Consider the following 19,966-nt stretch of genomic DNA (forward strand, 5'->3'; position numbering starts at 1 on the left):
TGCCATAGTTCAAATCACAATAAGCCCAGACCTCTGCTCCGTGTGTGGACATGGAAAGACACTACGAGTAGTAGATATTAATCATGGCATTTAGGAGTTTGTTGCTTAGTTTCCCCGCAAATCTAATAATGGCCTCAGTGAATTGTTCAAGCATTAGCTTCCTTATCTTGGCTAGATGGGACTATGAACATTTATGATCGAAAGGAACACCTATAATGAGAGAAGGTGGGGATGTACTAGAGATAATGGCCGCTGATGAGTTGTGTCTTTAAAGCAGTACGTGTCTTCCCGATGACCATAACATGAGATTTAGTAGTATTAATCGTTAGACCCAGATCATGCATGATAAGATGGAACCTATTTAATAATGTTTGCAGACTAGTTCCTGTTCTTGCTATTAATACACAATCATCCCCATACAAAAGGTTGGGTAATTTCATAGCACCAACCTTTGGTACTTCAGCCTGATTTACATTAAGCGACTCCTCTAGATCATTGATGTAAAGGCAGAATAAATATGGGGCCAAAACACACCCCTTGCTTTATACCCAGTTTCATAGTGACTGAGTCACTGAGTTCAATGTGTATGTATCAAGGACCCCCTGAATTAATGAATCTCACAATTCCTAGGCCAGGGAAATATGCACGAATGAAAAGTAACAACCTAGGACATTTGGTGGTACAAATCACATATAGATCAGACAAGATATAAAAGTAAACTACAGCTGGCTAAAAAACAGGCTTTTATTAAACAATTAATACAAGTAAAAAATCATTCATGTAACATCAAATGACAATTATAAAATCACATTATGTACCTAACAATTACACATAGTAAATTCATACACAGTTTTTTTTTTAAATAAAATATAAGAATGAGTGGCATGAAAATTCGGTCTCTACGCGCGTTTCGGCGGCCAGCGCCTTCTTCCTGGAGCAGCCACACAATATTAGTGGTTCGTTTTATCAAAGAGTTGATTTAAGATAAATTTTCGTTCTCTCATTCGAAATCTTTTGGTGATAAATTGATAAAAACTGATTGTTTCGATGAGTAAATAGTAAATCCCGCCAACCGGAACCCTTTTATGATGATATTGGATACAATTCTTTCTTGGGTATTTCTGGATTTCTCCTAGACTTTATATAGTTTGCTTTGGGTTTGGTCAAATAGACTTCAAATTGATAGTTGGTCTATTGTTGGTATTTTTCTTAAGGATCTGATAACCTAAGAAGAAGAAAGATGCTTGTCTCAGGTTTCAGGTGTAGGAAGGATGTTAATCCTTAGGTGTATTCCAAGCAAAGTTTTAAAAGATCTCCCTGCCTGTAACTGGTCGGCAGGGCTCCCTATGTCCGGTGGCGGGATGAGACGTCTTGATGAGCGGCAAGCGCGGGAAAAAAATTTCTTCTTAGGTTATCAGATCCTTAAGAAAAATTTTCATGCCATTCTTATATTTTATTTTTAAAAAAAACTGTGTATGAATTTACTATGTGTAATTGTTAGGTACATAATGTGATTTTATAATTGTCATTTGATGTTACATGAATGATTTTTTACTTGTATTAATTGTTTAATAAAAGCCTGTTTTTTAGCCAGCTGTAGTTTACTTTTATATCTTGTCTGATCTATATGTGATTTGTACCACCAAATGTCCTAGGTTGTTACTTTTCATTTGAGTCACTGAGTTCCCCATTCCGCACATGGCCTGTCACTCCATTATGCATGCGAGCCAAGAAGTGTACCAAAGGGGTTTTAAAAGCTTAGCCCACACCTTTCCTGTGTCCACCCACTCAAAGGCTGATGTTGAATCCATAAAGCCAAGGTGGATAGATCAACTCTTGGCATTGGTATGTTTGGTGATGACCAAGAGGAGATTGAGACACTGATCCGAGGTGCCTAATCCCTGTCTAAACACATATTGATTAACAGAAAAACACCTCTTTTCGTTTACCCATACTTCCGAGCGTTCAAGTAGAATTCTACCCCTGAGTTTAAAAGAATGTCAATTAAGGAAAGTGGGCGATAGCATTGAGGGTCAGATATATTACTTTTCTTAAAGATGGATAATATGCTTAACTTCAGCCATGATTTCAGAGGATCCTGTATAAATATGCACCTCAAAATATTTGTCAGTAGCGGAGCCCACAGGTCCGGATTATCACAGAATAGGTCAGCTGGAACAAAGTCAGGGCCAGCAGCTTTATTTCTTGGTGTGTAGCTCAGAGCATGGATCACCTCCCAGAGACTTGAGCGATCTATCCTCATGCACTCACCTGTCATTATGAAAAGACCACATTTAAATAGATTATCAATTACATCGTTGCAGCTATAGACCTTTGTGAAATGAACAACTCAGTCCTTTGGAGGGATGACGACATTCATATGTGTATTATGATCGTCTTTAAGAAAGGGGTCATATACAGGCTTCCAAAACAAATTGGAATCCTTGTTTTAACTGGCTAAAGAGATATTTTCTGCTCTATGTAGTAGCCTGCTTATAGGTCAGTCTAGACAGTCTCACCAACCGCTGATCACAAGGAGCATGGTTTAATGCAAGCATAAGGTTTTTATGTGCCTTAGAGCAATTCTTGTCAAACCACCTGTGTGGCTTGGCATCTCCCTTCCTGCTTTAAATGGTGAGTAGATTAGCAGTTCTCTGGCAAATTTCCTCAAAAAACATTAGGCATAATCTCTGGTTGAGTTCATCCTCTAAACAGGTTAGAATCTGACTCTCATTTGTTTTTAAAATATGGCGAGACTCTAACGTGGCCCATCTGCATCGGATTCCCTTGTTTGCATTATAAGTTAGTGGAATACTAGCGGCAACTATCTGGTGATGGTTAACCTTGCCAGTATCGAAGAGCTGACATAAGTGATAGTGGTCACTCAAGCCATTTTGTAAGACTGCAAAATTGGTAGACTTTGGTCAATAGGACTGGGAGAGTGCAATTTAGTCAATGAGCCTGCCTTTACCACTACCCTGAAAGGAAATATGTTCCATGTTAGGGTGGGTAATTAGATCAAGAGGTTAGATACAGTGAAATCCTATTTAATATAGAGTTAAATATGTGAGTGCTCAAAATTATGGGGTTCTTCAATATTCCACCCTGTCTGCCCATAGACTGCCCCATCTAAGACTAGGCATAATCTGCAATTGAAATTCCCCACTCCACATAATAAAATACTCTGAACTAAATTTACCTAAAAGGCGACTGAGTGTTTGCTTTTAAGTAGGAAGCAATGCTCACTTGGTCCATGACAAAATTGTTGTGATGAAATTTGCCAATAACCAAAACCAACTTTGATTCAAACTGAATCAATATATTTTGGAAGTGGGGAGAGTGTGGATAGGCTTTTATAACCATTTTGTGTAGAGTAGTTTATGTTAGTGTTAGGAGGCCACCTTTATGGTGGCCTCCTTTAGAACTTTCTGCCAGAGTATGGAATGAAAGACACCCATCAATAAAGACTGTATCCCTACACCAAGTTCACTGCAGACACACAATATGGAAACAATTATGTTGAGCCAATCAGCATTGTTGATCTTGTTGAGCAAACCCACCAAATTCCAAGAAATACATTTCAAATCAAACGTGTTTCTAGGTAGATGCTCATCCAGTCAGTCACATTTGTCCAGAAGGAACAAGGGAGTATGTGTATCGGAAGTATTCAAGTCACATGGAGCATGCTGACCTCCTCTAGGAAGGGCTTGGTACCTTGGTAACTGCCACTGGAATGGGATCCAAAGGAGCGGGTTTATTGAAAAAATTGAATAAATGTAAGGCTGAGTAACTTCTCATTTCTATCTCACGATTCTTTCTAATTGTAATTCTTATATATGAGCATGGATTCTCATCTGGAGACTACTAGCATTATAATTTTTGACTAAAGACAATGCTTCTACTTTTATTCTTTGATCCCTCTTACCTCATCCTTAATGCAGTCGCTCATTCTAGGTACTTCCTGTCAATTGCACATACCATACAACACATAATCCTGGGCCCTGAGAGGTTCCCAAGAGGACTTATCCAGAATCAAAGGTGGATGGGGAGAGTGAGTTATCTGTCTCTGCAAGAGGACCGATCTCATGCACATTAGTTTACCATTGAGTATTTTGGACATTAATCAGTGTAGCTGGTGGAATCTACTTCTTGTGCTGCTAACTTTAGGATGGTAGTGCAAGAGGGTTGCAGTCTCAGTATCTATGTACTGCTGTATCTGTGTATTATAAAGAAGCCAGCATTAAAGGAGCTGCAAACATTACCATAATTTTCTGCATGGTTTGTAATCTTCCATTGGAATCAGTCTGTATTACTTATACTTTATGAATATGTTTATGTTGTATATGTGTCATCGGAAACATACTCCACTGTAAGACATCAGTACATTGTGTGGTCTAGTCTACATTGTAGACTAGACCAACCATTTTACACCAGCATTTTAGACTGCCTCTTTCAAGTAAATTAATTATTATATTTCTTTGTTTCTTTTCCCAGGTTGGTCCTGGGAGTGCCTTCAGAACTGGCACCAGCTCACAAAGCTAGCTGTTCCTAGTATTTTATCATTATCTTTTGAGTGGTGGATCTTTGACATTGGAACCATCCTTGCAGGTAAGAAAACATATCCAGATTACCTTTTATAATCAGTGATTTGCTCCCTCGACTGTTTGACAAGGATGTCATCTTTTACATCTACCCTCTCAGTATTGAAACAAAGCATCAGTGGCCAGGATTTCCATGAACAGGCCTCCAGCTTTGCACTACATGACACGACCATCTGTCAGTGATGTCAGTGCATGCCTGTAAATAGTTACTTCACTCTGCTGATAAATAGGGTGAAATGGAATGAGAGCTACAATTAAACAGCATCAAACAACCAGGTCAAATCCCTATATTAACACATTTGTGTATACATCCAAAATATACTCTTTAGTCTAAATGTACATCATTTATTCTAACAATGACTCTGTCCTTTAACATATCCATTGTCAGGGGGAACATCACTTACAACGCATTTTTTACAACGCACTACCATTACATCGCAACCATTACAACGCATACCATTACAACGCATTGCGCTGGGGGGCGCTCTAGGATAGGGAATATATTTAATTTACTATCCAACACCTTCCCTGCTATCCACGGGGACTGGAGTTGGAATAGTAAATTAAATAATTCACTATCCAGCGCCTAAAAGCATTATGCGTTGTAATGGACTGAGTGGTAAAAACCGCGTTGTAAAGGCATGCGATTTAAAAGCATGCGTTGTAGTGACACCAATCCATTGCAAGCCTTGGTGTTCTGTTTCCAAGCATGATCTTTGAAAGTCTAGGTGTAAACAACTGTCATCAAACATGTAGACACCATCAGCCAATGTGTAAACTGTTGTTTTGAGACATGCTTGCTTGGCAAGTGTGTGATTCTGACCCTTCAAAGGCCACTGCCATCCAGGTTTTATAGTCCCATCTTTTCATATTGCCTCGGCCAGTCTTGATGTAGACCCTGTCCTCTAATACAGTTTCAAGTCTGTGAATAGGCATTTGTGGTCTGGCAAAGGCAATGCTTGTTGAGGTGGAAGTGTATGTCTCCTTTAACATGGCAGGTGTATATGTTGGTGGTGTGTATACTCTGTTGCAATAGCAACAGGGTATACACACCGCCAACATAATGGTTTGCCTGCCCTATTTAATTGCAGGCTGAGGATAGGTTTTGCTATGACTACTCCATCATTCCGACACTGCCCTAGCCAAACCTCTGACAGCCAGACAGAATACGGGCCATTGTTGAAAAGGGCTACATGTCCACCCACCTAATCAGATGGGCAGACATGTAGCCTTTATTACTACTGTCAGTCACTGCCAGACAAACCTTGGTGGTGAGGGACAGTAAAAAACAAATATTGCTCCCCGCACTATGGGAGATGACTCCCATGGCAAAGGGAGCATTACTTTTTTTATTTTCAAAAAGAAAAGCCAGTTTCAGGATTTTCTTTTTGAAAATAAGAAAGAAAACTGTTTGGTGCAGAGTTTCTTCTTGCTCATGCAGTCCTGCACTAAACAGCGAGATGCATTGACAGGAACAGGTGTGATGGTGTGTCCTACCAATGGTTATAAATGACCGCCTGCTTGGCAGTCCTTGAAACATTTGGTGGGTGGTATCTCCTTCATGGGATCAGAGTAACTCTCGTTGTCCCCATGGCGTAAAAGTCATCTGTCAATCCATATATAAAATTGGCCCTTACAGTGGGGAGCATCTGTACTAGAAATTTACACAGATTTGTGTCATAAAAGTGAAGCAAACTGAGATAAACTGTTGATTTGAGATATTCTAGCCCTGAGGTAATGCAAATGGGTACTGGGGCTTCGATGCATTGCTTTCCATCAATGGGACACACCATGGGTGGTACATGAGCATTTACATATGACCACCAATAGGTTTTGATATAAGGCCATATCAACTTAAAATGGTGGACAGGGCTTTGCACAAAAAAAAACAATGCCCCTTCAAGGCAGGCATTAAAAGGAGGAATCTTTTCATTTCTCTTAACTTTTCCAACATTGCATGTGTGCTGTACTGCAAAGTGGGAAAAGTTTGAAACTTAGTATAAGCTAAATATTTATTACTACAAAGGTATCATTCCATTACAAAATCTGCACTAAGCATCATTCACTTATGAACACACCATTGCATTATAGTGCAATCTTATATGCATTGACGCATGGCAGCCAAACCGTGCCAGCGCAGGGAGAGAGTGGAACAGCGTCACATCTTAGTAGATTTGGTGGTGTACTGCTTTCTTCCTTTCACGCAATGGAGCACAGAAACCATGTTCTGTGCTGTGTTGCATGAAAAGTTAGTAAATGTATCACTGAAATGATAAACTCTTGCCCCCCTCATGACCACTGTCTTTTGACATGGTTTCACTTTACTTGAAAACTCTTATGCTTTACCATGATCATTTCGAGCCTAAACTCATGCCCTCTTGATTGTCTGAAGTGCTGTATTATTTTATCTAACATAACCACTTCTAACTTGAGTGTAAAATTGCTGCCATATGCATTGGCAGGAACAGAGATAAGGCAGCGCAAAATGTCTGTAGTATTTTGGAGCACTGTCTGAGGTTCGTCTTCATGCACAGGCTGACTAGTTCTTCATATAATGATTGATATGAAATGTGTTGAAGAGGAGCGTCAGGATTGCTGTCTCCTCAAATAAAGAGTGCACAAAGATCAAGAAACACTACAGAGGAGTTTTTTTCCCACGCACTCTGCAGGACAACATATGATCTTGTCTTGCTCTGCGTGAGATTAGATGCAGGTCTGTTTTTTCCCAGCAAAGCAAAAATGGAGAATCTCTGTGTCAATTGCTGGAATGGGGTTTGGTGTGCAGAAGAATAGTGCAACACAAGAATTTTGAAACAACACTGCGGCTCCTGTGAAGACACTGCAACTTTGTTCAGCTTTTGCCATGTTCATTATGTTATGGTGAATGTTTGCATTGTCCAGCATTATGTCCATCAATTGTTTCTTTTGCATATGATGCCCTAAGTGGGAAGGATATGCCCAGACGTGGGTCCCATGCTTACCTACAACAATGGATTCAAGCTAGCCCTGCTGATGAAGGGTAATGCCCTGAAACCGGTCTTAGGATGCTTTTTTCCGTTCCAGGGAGGACCTGGCTTGGCAGTTTGGGCTGGACTGTTCTCATAAGAAACAGGATCAGGACTGGCTGGGTCCAAACTGGGGTGGTGTGGTGAGCAAAAGAATGATGGATTAAACCACGATCCTTGTGACTGAGGGTGAATGTTTGCATTGTCTAGCATTCCATTCATCAATTGTTTCTTTTGCATATGTTGGGAAGTGTATGCCCAGACGTGGGTCCCATGCTCACTACACCACTATATTCAAGCTAGCCTGGCTGATGAAGGGTGATGCCCTTAAACCAGTCCCAGGGTGCTTGTTTCCATTGCAGGGAAGACCTGGCTAAGCATGGGCGGAAAATCCGTTCCGCTCACGGATTTTGCGCATTTTCGGTAAATTCGCAATCCGCGAACGCTCGCGAATTTACAGAAAATCCGCAAATTCGCACGCAGCGGATTTTTTTTTCTTGGTGATACAATTTTGGGGCGTGCGGTGTAAGTTCGCAATTGCGAACATGTAGGTGCAGCGGGCAGCAACAATCTCGCACTCGCGAAATTACAAAAATTGCAATTCTGCACAAGAAATCTACTAGCAAGCAGCATAGACCTTCTGAAAATGATGATTTTTATCAGAATAACTCCTCAGGTTGACATTTGCCTGCACTTTTTTGGATTTGAGGCCTTTTGACTTTCTTTGGATCACTTTTGGATTAGAAATCAACTTTCTCAAGTAAGCTTGTTTGGGGCATTACAGTTGTGAAAGCATTTAGCAGGTTCAAAAGTTCAAACTCATCATTAGTAACCATTCCCTGTAGTGCTTCCTGACAAGGGCCCCTCCAGAGTTCAGTTGCTAGTTGCAACAATTGTATGACCCTGCTCAGACCCTCACAGCAGGCTCATAGAATAGCTACAAGTAGGCCACAAAGGTCCTGGGAAAAAAAATTGCACTGCAACAGAAAGCAAATTACAGATAAGGAAGCAGGTGCCAGATTGGAATTTTAAAACAGTGACACATTAATAAATCAACCCCAAATTAATTCATGTCAGTTGAAGCAGGGCATGTGTGCTTGCTTTTCCCCCCCATAATCTACAGTGATGATGAACCAGAGGGTGGCATTGATGTACCAGAGGGTGGCATGGGTGAAACAGAGGGTGGCAGGGGTGAAACAGAAGGTGCTGGGAACCTGTGATGATGAACCAGACTTAGAAACAACATAATCGCGACCGTTGCGAGCCGACATGTAAGTTCGCGATTGCGAACTGGTACAAAACCCTTGCGAACTGGCAGAAATCCTTGCGAACTGGCAGAAATCCTTGCGAACACAAAAAAATCCGCAAATTCTCCAGAATTCGTGTATTTTGCGGATTGTGAGTTCGCAAATTCGCAAAATTCGCAAACGCCAGATTCGCAAAATTCGCCCATGCTTAGACCTGGCCTGGCAGTCCCAGCTGGACTGTTCCCATAAGGAACAGGGTCAAGACTAATTTGCATTTGGCTGGGTCCAAACTGGGGTCATGTGGTGGACAAAAGAAGGATGGATTAAACCCAGATCCATGTGACTAAGGGTGAATGTGTAAATTGTCCAGCATTCCCTCCATCAATTTTTACTATTGCATATGTTCTTTTTGTTATTCAAAAACGAACTGCCAAAACAGAAGTTTGTTATTGAAACCATAGAATTGATGTATTTGACACACTAAGGGGGATATTCACAAGAACGTAACTCCAATTTATCCCCACCTTACCGCATCAAAATCTGAGAAAGATTAGGACCCCATTCACAAGCTGGTGCAAACTGCGGACATCACCAGTATTCCTGCGATAACTGTCCCAAAATTTACCTCCACGATGTACACCACCAACTAACCCTAATGAGATGCAGAGTAGGCGTTCCCGTGCAAAAACACACAAAAAACCACAACACCACTTTCACAACGAAATGCCAGATCCGCGACGCAAGTCAAAACCATGCGATAAGCCGCGATGGCACCAGGGAATTAACACCTGCCTCTCGCACACAATCACACTGGAAATACAAAAGATGCCATGGAGCAACTCATCATGCAGCTCCGAGCCTCAACAGGGCCACACCACCCACTGCCACCACCCCCAAGACCCGGACTGCCCCCCCAGACCACCACAGAGGCAGCGCAGAGTAAGACAGCGGACCTACCAAAAACGCATCAGTCTTACAGACCCAAAGCCCGAGGAAGTCATTGCCCACTACAGGCTTAAAAGGACAACCATCATCCGCATCATGACCCACATCACCCTCAGGTTGACGGTCCCAGCACTGCGGAGAACCAACATCCCTCCACAAACAAAGCTGCTGGCTGTGCTGCACCTGTTGGCCTCTGGTACCTTCCAACCAACAACTGCCTGAGTCGGTGGGGTCTCACAGCCAGCTCTATCAAAGTTCATCACACCAATCCTGGATGCCATCCTCAGCTTCATATCCCAGTACCTTCACTTCCCCCACACTGCGTAGGAACAGCAGGAGACCAAGCAATGCTTCTACACCATAGCCGGGTTCCCGGACATGTTGGGGACAATAGACTGCACACATGTCCCACATGTGCCCCCTACAGATACTGCACACCACAACCGCAACAGAAAGCGCATGCATTAAACCAATATGTTGTCAATAGTGGACCACCAGGGACTCTTCACCAATGTCGCCACCAACTACCCAGGCAGTGTGCAAGATTCCTACATCTTACGACAAGTCCGCCATCAACCAGTGCTTCCAGGATGGCACATATGGAACTAGACTGTTCGTTGGTAAGAGCAAAATCAACACACCACACACCTCAAGGCCACCATCACACATTGCACAACTGTGGGAATGCACACATGACCAAACCACATACAACATGCCAATCAACATGCCCACCTACCAGACACGACAACACCACTCCATGGTGATCCTGGGCGACCCCTACACACCACACAGCTATATCATGGTACCACAGCCACACAACAGCTGAACATGTGTAGATATGGAATGCAGCCATGTCCGAAGGATGCAAGTGACCCGTGAATGGGAATGTACACAATGACGAGTGAGGCGTGGATGTGCAGGACAGATGTGTCCATGCAGGCCACAACTGCTGGTGACTCGAGAGTAGTGTAAAGTTTACGCAACCATGTCACACCAGGCCGTGGCCCCAATAGGGTTAATGTCACTTGCTGCATACCCCCTGTGTGCATGAGCATAGTGGGTGGTCCCTGAGTACGCCAGGGCTGCGCAGGGGTGTGGACAAAAACCCCATGGCGCAGAGCGTGGTTCTCTCCCGGAAAGGCCAATGTCACTGACAGGGCAGCGCCTTGCAGTCAAGGCCAACGCTGTGAGCAGCGGGGCTTGCGACCCTGTGTGCCTGCTGCACCCCTAGGACGCTGACACCCAGACCAGGCTTGCCCTCCCCTGTGCCATAAGGCGGCACTTCTCACCTGCCAAGACCCAGTCCTGCAATCTCTGCAGCCTCTGCAGACCATCGCTGGCCCCCACAACGCTGGCCCACATTACTCCTTCCTCATTGACATACTCCACCAGCGTCATCTTCGTCACAGTAGGTCCCACATGTGGAACTGTGTCCCAAGTCCTGAATGGCAGTGACCCCTTGTATGTGGCGGCGTCCACAGCGCCAGACCCCCTTCGATCTGTGCGGCATATTTCCATATGACAGTCCGGGGACACGTGGTGCCACTAACCCTGTGCGCTGTGAGTGACTGTCAGCCTCTGGCGGAAACATCATTGGTGTCTGAGACTGTGGCCTGGGGGTTGACATCAGCAATGGGTGACTTGGTGTCTGGCATGCATCTGTGGCATTCATGTCCGTCATGTTGCTGGACACAGTTGGCATGTGCCCTCTGCATCATGCCCTGGGGGGGTCCACCTTCCATTGTCCACCGAGACACTCCGAGACCAGCTCCTGTTACATCTACGGATACCTGCTCTGCCCCATGACCCTACCCCAGACTCCCGCTGTCAGCGTCCCATGGCGGTGGGCCCGTGCTGGCCGCAGTGCATCCAGGTCCACAAACCCTTTACGACTCAAGTCATCCCTCCTTGTTGTTCATACATTGCATTTCTGGATGTGTGATGACTGATGCACTTGTTGCTGGCACCAGCTTCTCCCTGGGGGCTGGCTTACACTCACCCCACACACAGCTAGCACAGGCGTCACTGGATTATTGGGCCTGCCATCACATCCTGCCGAACAAAGTATTGACTCTTTTCTCCCTGCACTGTCATAGGTGATCAAGGATATGTATTCTGCCCTTGGATGATGGCACCCCTCTGAGACCTTAACACACCCGCCCAGAGGCACTTTAATGCAGCCCACATACGCACAAGGGGCATCGTTGAACGCACTTTTGGCGTGTTGAAGTCACGTTTCAGATGCCTGGATGGCACAGGTGGAAAGCTTTTGTAAAGCTAGGAGATCATGTGCCAGATGATCGTTGTATTTTGTGTATTGCACAAGATCTGTGTACCCACCAATGCCCCAAGGATCACAGTTCCAGAAGTACCGGACGATGATGTGGACGATGGAGCAGGTGGCCCACATCCCACTGCAGCTACACCATCATTGACAATTACTTCTCATGAACATGTGGCATTGTGGCCGTCCCTGGCAATCATGGATACAGTACCGGTTGCCCACAAACACAGCCTGTGTGAATAAAACATATTTGCAGGTTGCAGGTTGTACTTGTACATTGTCATGTCACAGTTTCCTGCTGTGCCAATGTGATTTGCCATGTTGGGCACATTGGCAGCACCAGTTGTGTCCTGTGTTCTGTTGTGGAGGTGTTGCTGTTTGTTCCAGGATGTTGTCAATGTCGAGGTGCACTTCTACTTATGTGCGTATTCTGCCCAGTGGTTGATTAGCTTGTGCTGCTCTGATTTGTCTGCCACTGGTTCCTTTCAGGTGGTGTGCCCATCATTTCTGTGCTTCCACGGTGATGAGATGTTGCAGACTTGGGTGACTTGTGCTCTTTGTTGAGTTGTGCCTCTTGGGCATGGTCTGCCCGCAGATGTGCCAATGACGTCAGGGGTTGTTTGTGCAGGTGGTTGTGTCCAAGTGTGACCTGCTCCTTCCCCGTTGTGGTTTGCACTCAGGACCTCAGAGTCTTGCTGTGTGAATTATCATGGTGATTGCACTCCAGCCATGCTACTAGTTATGTTGTGTCTCTAGCACTGTCAGTGTGGCTGACGTATGTGCATGTTTGCTGTGTTTCGCACGTGTGTATGTGTTGGTTGTGTGCTTGTTGAAGTTTTGTGTGGGTGCCCCTTTGGGCACAGGGGGTACATGGGACTACTTAGTGTTTGTGTGTGTTTCATTGTGCCCGTCTCCCCCATCCACCCACTCCCTGATCAGTGTATTCTTGGGTGTTCATCCGTGGGGATTGGGGTGTACATGTTGTCCTCTGCAGTGGCTCAGGGTGCATCTGTGGTACTACGCAGTCAATGTCCTTTTTGGTGGCAATTTCTGTCTGCTGTTCTTGTGCTTTTTCCCGAATTACGCGTGGGGATTGCTGGCCTCGCACTGGTTGTCAATGTTTTCTTATCGCATTTGGGCACATCGCGTCTTTTTCCGCGTTGTGGTTTGTGTTTTTATCTCTGTCGTGGTAGTTGTATCGCAGACATTGGCCGCGGTTTCGGCGGTCTATCGCATGGTACCTCAGTTTTGTGAATTCCACGTTGACACAGGGTTATTTTCTCGCGATGGGCTGTGATGTGTAAAGTTGCATTAGCTTTTTTTCTTGTGAATATACCCCTGAGAGTTTTCTCTTAACTTATAAGGGGCATTTTTTGCCATCCTATTTGTAGCTGCCAGAATTTTCCCAGTGGTCCGGAACAGGAATAAGTACATTGGAACGTCCCCCCTTAATGAGGCGCCCATTGACCAACAGCCCACTATCCAATTGGCTGTTGGTTAATGACTTCCATTGGCAGAGTTAGCGGACGCTCTGTTGGTGGAACCCTTATTGTTCACCCAATCAAAATAGAGTAGGCAGAGAGTGGGTACCAGACAACATACTCCTGCATGTTTGGTTCACAGTACCTCCTCCACCAAACAAGCTCCACAGAATTGTCTGCAGGATTTCTTAGAAAGATAACATGACTGTATTCCAGCTGCAAATGACGATGGAATACCTTTTCAGCTTTTCAAGAATTTTCTAAGGCGACACATTTTAGTGATGCTCTTTGTCTTTGCCAGTGGTTTAGCCAGCCCTTTGACTGGCCGTGGTGGTTCCTGCATTTGCTGCCTTTCGACGAGTGCAGTAAAGAGCGGGGGTGGATTGCCACCCCGAGACTGCAGGTAAGTGCAGGGTAGGCCGTGCCCCCACAGCCCGTGGTGCCAGGGGCGGACCACCAACCCCCGCCCCACCTTTGCCACGCCACTGGTGTTGTGCATTGCATGGTTTTACAGAAAAGACTTGACCACTAATGTTCCTGCATTTGAAATTATTGACCGTAACGTGAAAGGTTTAGCAAAGACTGTTGTTTCCGCCTGGGCTGATATAGCTGGATTTTTTACGCTGTATTGACCTGTGGCTGAAGAGACTGGACACGCTGCCCTAATTGCTACTTCCTGCGCTCCCAGTGCAGCGTCTCGCGGTACCCGCTTCGCGGGTCCCGCTTCGAGCGCTGTGCGCTGAGGATTTTTGGACCTCTCCTGTTGTTTTGCCCTGAGTGCACAGAGACTGCTGTGGGTGTGGAGGTGTGTGGACTGGGCTGCAAGCTGCGGGACTACCTCTCCCAGGAGTCCAAGCCAGACCCAATCGCAACCAGCTGGGCGACTCTCCCTGCCTGCCTGCCACGCCCCCCATCACCGGGATTAATTATATAAACAATCTGTTCTCCCCGCTGCACGGGAGTGCGCCGGGAGAAGCCCGGGACAAGGGCGGGCCGTCTGTGGCCGTCCGTGGTCGGCTGTGGTTGGGTTGGGCCATTCCCCCTGGGCCTTGGTCACGGTTATTTGTTTGTTTGTTCACTTCTTACTTTGTCACTAGGTATAGTGGGTTGGTGTCTAAGTATACTCCTTATTCCTTCTATATTACCTATTCCCCTGTATAGATCGTTTTACATATAGCATGCCTCTACGTTCGGGTAAAGACCGTTCTGTTACCCTGCAGACGTCTAAAGGGGTGGTTTCCGGTCCTTTGGATGCCTTTATCACCAAGGCCACAGGAATACTTGAGTAAGAGATAGCCTTCGTAGAGAAAAGGCTATCAATAGATCTCGTTCATGGGAAACGCTCATCTTTGGGGCCTCTTGCTTCTGCCACCAGTCCATTACCCCCATCTTTACCTGCCTTAAGTCCTGATATTACTCCTGTAATGGTTGATGCTCATTGTGGAGTCAAAGGACCTTCTTTGCCACATTTTAGCATTGACCTCGTCAATATTAATACACTAGGGATTGGGGGGGAAGATAGTGTGTTGTCTAATAGCCCATCCCTATTAGTCTCTTCCACCGAAGAGGAATACCCACATAATAATATTCCTGGTAAAAGGAAGCGGAACAAGGAATGTCAGAGAGGGGGTGTGTCTAAAATACCTAAAATGGTTAGTCATCCATCTACAGCTAATAATCATGACGTAACTAGTGGCTCTAAAAACACCTTGCCTCCTAGTGACCATGATACTTCTCTCTTTGCTCCAACAGGGGTCCCGAACCTTTGCCCTATAAGCATGGGTAGTAGTGACATCGATATACTTGCTAAAATGGAGGTCCTCTTCAAGACACTTTTGCTACCGGTCCTGGAAAGAACCAGGTTGATGAACTTAAAATTAGATGGTCTTGAGAATCTTGTAACCACCAATTCCTGCTTACTTAAACAATTGGTGGAAGACCAAGCTACATCTCAGGCCTCTGTTACTGCTAGAAATACTAAGACCCAGGGGAATAAACCTTGTTCCAACCAGGCTCCCTCTTCTGCTAGGCAGTCCCATAGTAATCCTTCTGGAGAGGGTCCTAACATCCGTGCTGCTCCCAAACTATCCATTACTACTGTGGCTCGTCCACTCATACATAAGAAGGCTAGCTCTAAATCTAATGGCTCGCCGCAGCCAAGTTCCTCTAAAATAGTACCCAACACGCAGGACCAGCCCCCTAATAAGGGAGTGCCCAAACCTCCCCCCCAACCTACAGGGATCTCTGGTGTTGCAGCCGGGCGTGTAAATACTAATTCCACCCAACTTCCAAGGAAAGTATTGAAAAGGGGACCACTGCCAGCGGACTTACCTATAAATGCTGCGCCCTATACTATTGTTCTTACAGGCGTCGCATCTCTTAGGGAGGGCCATTCTGAATCCCATGGTGACCTTATGAATAAAGTCACCTTTTGGTTACATAAAAATCGTCCCCTCCCACCCTCTTCTCCAACTATGATCCTGACTGTTTACAGAGTAGATTGGGTGGGCTATTGTAAGAAGGACTTAGAAGGCGATTGCATTCTCATAAATTTTCGGGATCCATGGGTTGTAGAAAAAGAGAGCGACATGTGCGTTTCCATACTAGTATCGATGCCCGGATGGCTGGCGCAAGTCGCCTATTAGTTCCCATTCTGAATAGTTACCAAAATAAAGAGACGGGCGCTGGGAGCAGGAATCACAAGAACAGAGTTTATTTCTCATGAGGAGAGCCTGTCATTTCAGACACGAAACAAGGTGTCATCGGGAGGTGCTCTAACAAGTGAGCTGAGACTCCGTCTTTTATACCTTACAAAACACTTGGCATTACAATCACAGCATTGTGAAACAGAGAAAAGACATCCCCATAATCCTCGTGTCAATCCTACCCCACATGTGTTCACAATAGGGACCCTTGACTTGCTGATAAGAGGGGAGGGCAATCATGCAGCTGAGTGTTCCGTCAACTGTTTAGAATGTGTGCGCCTGATCATAGCCCAGGGGGTGGGGTGGCCAGGATCAATAGTGGGTCCTTTGAAGAGGAGTGACTTCATACAAAAAGGGCAATAAATGGTATCTCCTGGCTTAGGCGATGGCCTCGGACATGTGTGGTCAGTCGGACTCGGGGGAAGGGGTCATCAAAGGAGTGGTATTCATGCCGCGTGGACAATCGAGTGCGGAGGGAGGGCTTGTCAACAGAGGGGCATTCATGGAAGGAAAGGAGGTGTTGGTCAGGCGCGGCCGTGACTACCAAGGACAGGATCTTGCAGAAGGAGGTTTATGACTTGCCCGTGTGAGGGAGAAGGGGAAGGGGGGAGCCAGGGTGTGCACAGGGACAGAGTCGCACACAGAGAGGGAGGGGTCTTATGACTCATGCATGAGAGAGCGGTGGTAGTCAGGTGCAGCTGGGGAGGGCTATGTCAGCTGGGGCGAAGGTGACCTCTTCAAGAGTGAATGGGGGGTTTGCGTGGGTCAAGCAGAAGGGCTGCCTTTCAGGGCAGGATCGCACAGAGGGAGAGGGTTTCATTAATCCATGCATGTGAGAGAGAGAGAGAGGTTCAGATACGCGCAGAAGGGAAGCCGGTGATTGTAATGAGCAGGAAAAAGGGGCCAGGGTGCTTAGAATGGCTGTCATGTACGCATGGGTACAGGCCTTAGCTGGCAGAGTGATGCAGTCAATGCTTTACGGTATTCATGGTGTATGCAGGGAGAGGAGTGGGAAAAGGGAAATGAACGTTGCTTATGTACATCAATATTTCTAATTTTCTACAGGGTGGTAGATTACATTCGTAGAGAGGCTAGGTTTGGGAGGTTGGGGGATGTGCAATCCCTGGGTTTGAACTATTTTTATCCTAAAAGACCCGGTGTTCCTCGCCCCAATAGCAATCCAATGCATAGATATGTAGGGAGGAACATGGTAGAGAGGATACCTAACTCCCCTTTCTACCCTTGTCTGTCTAATCGGTTCGAATCCTTGACTGGTCTTGAGGGCATTGACTGACTGCATCCCGACAAAGGGTTAGTAAACTTATGTACTGGAGCAAAAAGTACCAACTTGGCGGGTTACGATTTAGATCAGGGTACTGACGAGGGTGTTCCAGGGAGAGAAAATGACACTGCAATTCCAAACACATCTAAACAGTTACCTGATATTCGATTGAGACTGGTTACACCTACCGAGGAGGAACTGTGTGCCCTGGAATCTACTCCATCCCCTAGCCTAATTGGATCGCTTAAGGTTGCCTCCTGGAACATAGCGGGATTAAAGGGACGAATTGATTCAGAGGATTGGGCAGCTTTTATAGATTCCTTTGATATCATTATCTTCCAGGAGAGTTGGGCCCCTGACCCCATATATGGAGCAGGGTATCTGAATTTTTTCAAACCGACGATCCAGGGCCCCAAAGGGAGAGCCTCCGGAGGACTTGTGGTCTGGGTAAGAAAGTCCATTGGGTATAGACCGATCGAACTCACAGTGGCTAATCCTGACCTACTAGGAATCAAGCTTAGTAGGGCAGACAGACAGGATATAGTAATTATAAATATCTACGCCCGCGGACGCCCAGGTGGTCGTAGGCCGATCATCATGGATGATTTAGACCTGCTCCTTGATGAAATAGCAAGGGATAAATTCAAGTCAAGTCAAAAAGCTTTATTTCGATAAAATTTCATTATCATAAAAGCAAGTTTACAAGAATTATTAATTACTAAAAATAGATGTCACATATATCCAGTTAATAACAACAAGCATAACATTTGTTTAAAAGAATTTTTTTTTTTTTAAAAAAAAGATTAAACAGTGTTATTTAAGCTTTCTGGCTCGAATAGCCCAGGCCCAGAAAAGAAATTTGGCTAAGGCACAGGCATAGGGTACATAGCAGTCTGAAACAAGTATCCTGATTGCCACATCATGGCTCCTGGTTCCCAGTTGTCGGCACAAGTTCTTCAGCCAGGCCCTTCTTGGCTTGGCATATTCGTCACATACAAACAGAAAATGGGCCAAAGTCTCTGGGTAACCTAGACACGAAGGGCATAATTCAGTTTTATGTAAACAGGAGTTCCATTTCTTAGTAAAAGTATTCAAAGGCAAAGTACCCGTTCTAAATTTAAAATATAAGGATCGAGCAAATGGTTTCCCAATTATATCAAGATAGGGTTCACGCCTAGGAGTGTCTTTGAACTTCAAAAAGTCCTCGGAAAGCCTTCCAATAGAAACTCCGGAGTGCCTTTGGGAGCAAATCCAGTCTCGAAATAGCTTTTTGAGTACTTGTTTTGGAGGAGAGGATTTGCTAAGCCAATAGTCCAGCAGGCCCAAATTTGACAGTATGGATTTCATGTCATTTAGCCATTTGATTCTTGCCCAATGTGGTGACTCCATTATTTCTTTCAGTCCTCTGGCATAAGCGCTCAGTTCTTCCACTCGCCAAATACGAGCCCATAGCAGCAAAGGGCGAAAGTTCGCAATTTCACTAATCTGCGTGCAGCCAAAGTCCAAAAATAAAGGTAAAAGTGGGGTGCTTTGGGGAAGTGACATTAATTGTCTGCAGAAGTTGTTCTCGGATTTTTGGAGAGCTTTTGTGGATGCGAAGCCCCAGAGTTCAGCTCCATAAAGTGCAGAGCTGACCCCCTTGGCGGCATAGATCTCAAGGACTGTTCCTATTGGTTTGAACGAACTGGAACGTTGCTCCCTCAATAGGGCACCTGTGATCCTTTTGTGATTCAACAGCATCTTATCCAAATGAGGAGACCAGTCCATTTTGTCAGAGATGCGTATCCCTAAATAATCAAAAACTTTCACCCTTTCCAGGGGCTCGGTGTTTAGAGTAGGGGGACGCACATGCTGTTTGGGGGGGTTGAGAACAAGATATTTTGTTTTGTTGGTATTTATAATCAAACCCCGATCAGTACAAAAGGACTGGAAATTATCCAAGAGTTTCTGCAGACCCATAGGCGATTTGGAAATTAGGAGCGTGTCATCCGCGAAGAGGAGGGTCGGTACCCGTACCCCCGCCAGCGATGGTTCATCAGATGGAGTTTTAAGTAAGTGCTCAACCACCCCATTAATATACAAAGAAAAAAGGGTGGGAGCCAGCACACACCCCTGGCGGACCCCTCTCTCTACGGGAATGCAAGCCGTTTTCTCCCCACCAGGACCCCACCTAATTTGGGCAAAACTATCCTGGTGCAGCCTGACCAATAAGGAGAGCAAATACAAAGGGAGCCCCATATTAGCCAGGACCTTCCACAAAAGGTCCCGAGGGACAAGGTCAAAGGCAGTCTTTAAATCGATGAATGCGAGATAAAGACTGCCCTTGCCTATCACTACCACCTTCCAGTAAATCAACATAAGCCTAAAAGCCTGCTCTATTGTTCCAGTGCCTTCTCTGAAGCCGGCCTGGAAATCG

General features: G+C 45.3%; 1 protein-coding gene across 1 annotated transcript in view; it reads left to right on the top strand.

Moving 5' to 3' along the window:
* Positions 1-19,966, top strand: part of LOC147730244 (multidrug and toxin extrusion protein 2-like) — a 1,772,530-nt gene that overhangs the window by 666,906 nt on the left and 1,085,658 nt on the right. Inside the window, exon 9 of the mRNA XM_086958534.1 lies at positions 4,495-4,608. Within this exon, the coding sequence (XP_086814660.1) occupies positions 4,495-4,608 (114 nt within the window). The remainder of the gene's footprint in view (positions 1-4,494; positions 4,609-19,966) is intronic.

The sequence above is a fragment of the Lissotriton vulgaris genome, chromosome 2_1 (assembly GCF_964263255.1).
Source record: "Lissotriton vulgaris chromosome 2_1, aLisVul1.2, whole genome shotgun sequence".
NCBI lineage: Eukaryota > Metazoa > Chordata > Amphibia > Caudata > Salamandridae > Lissotriton > Lissotriton vulgaris.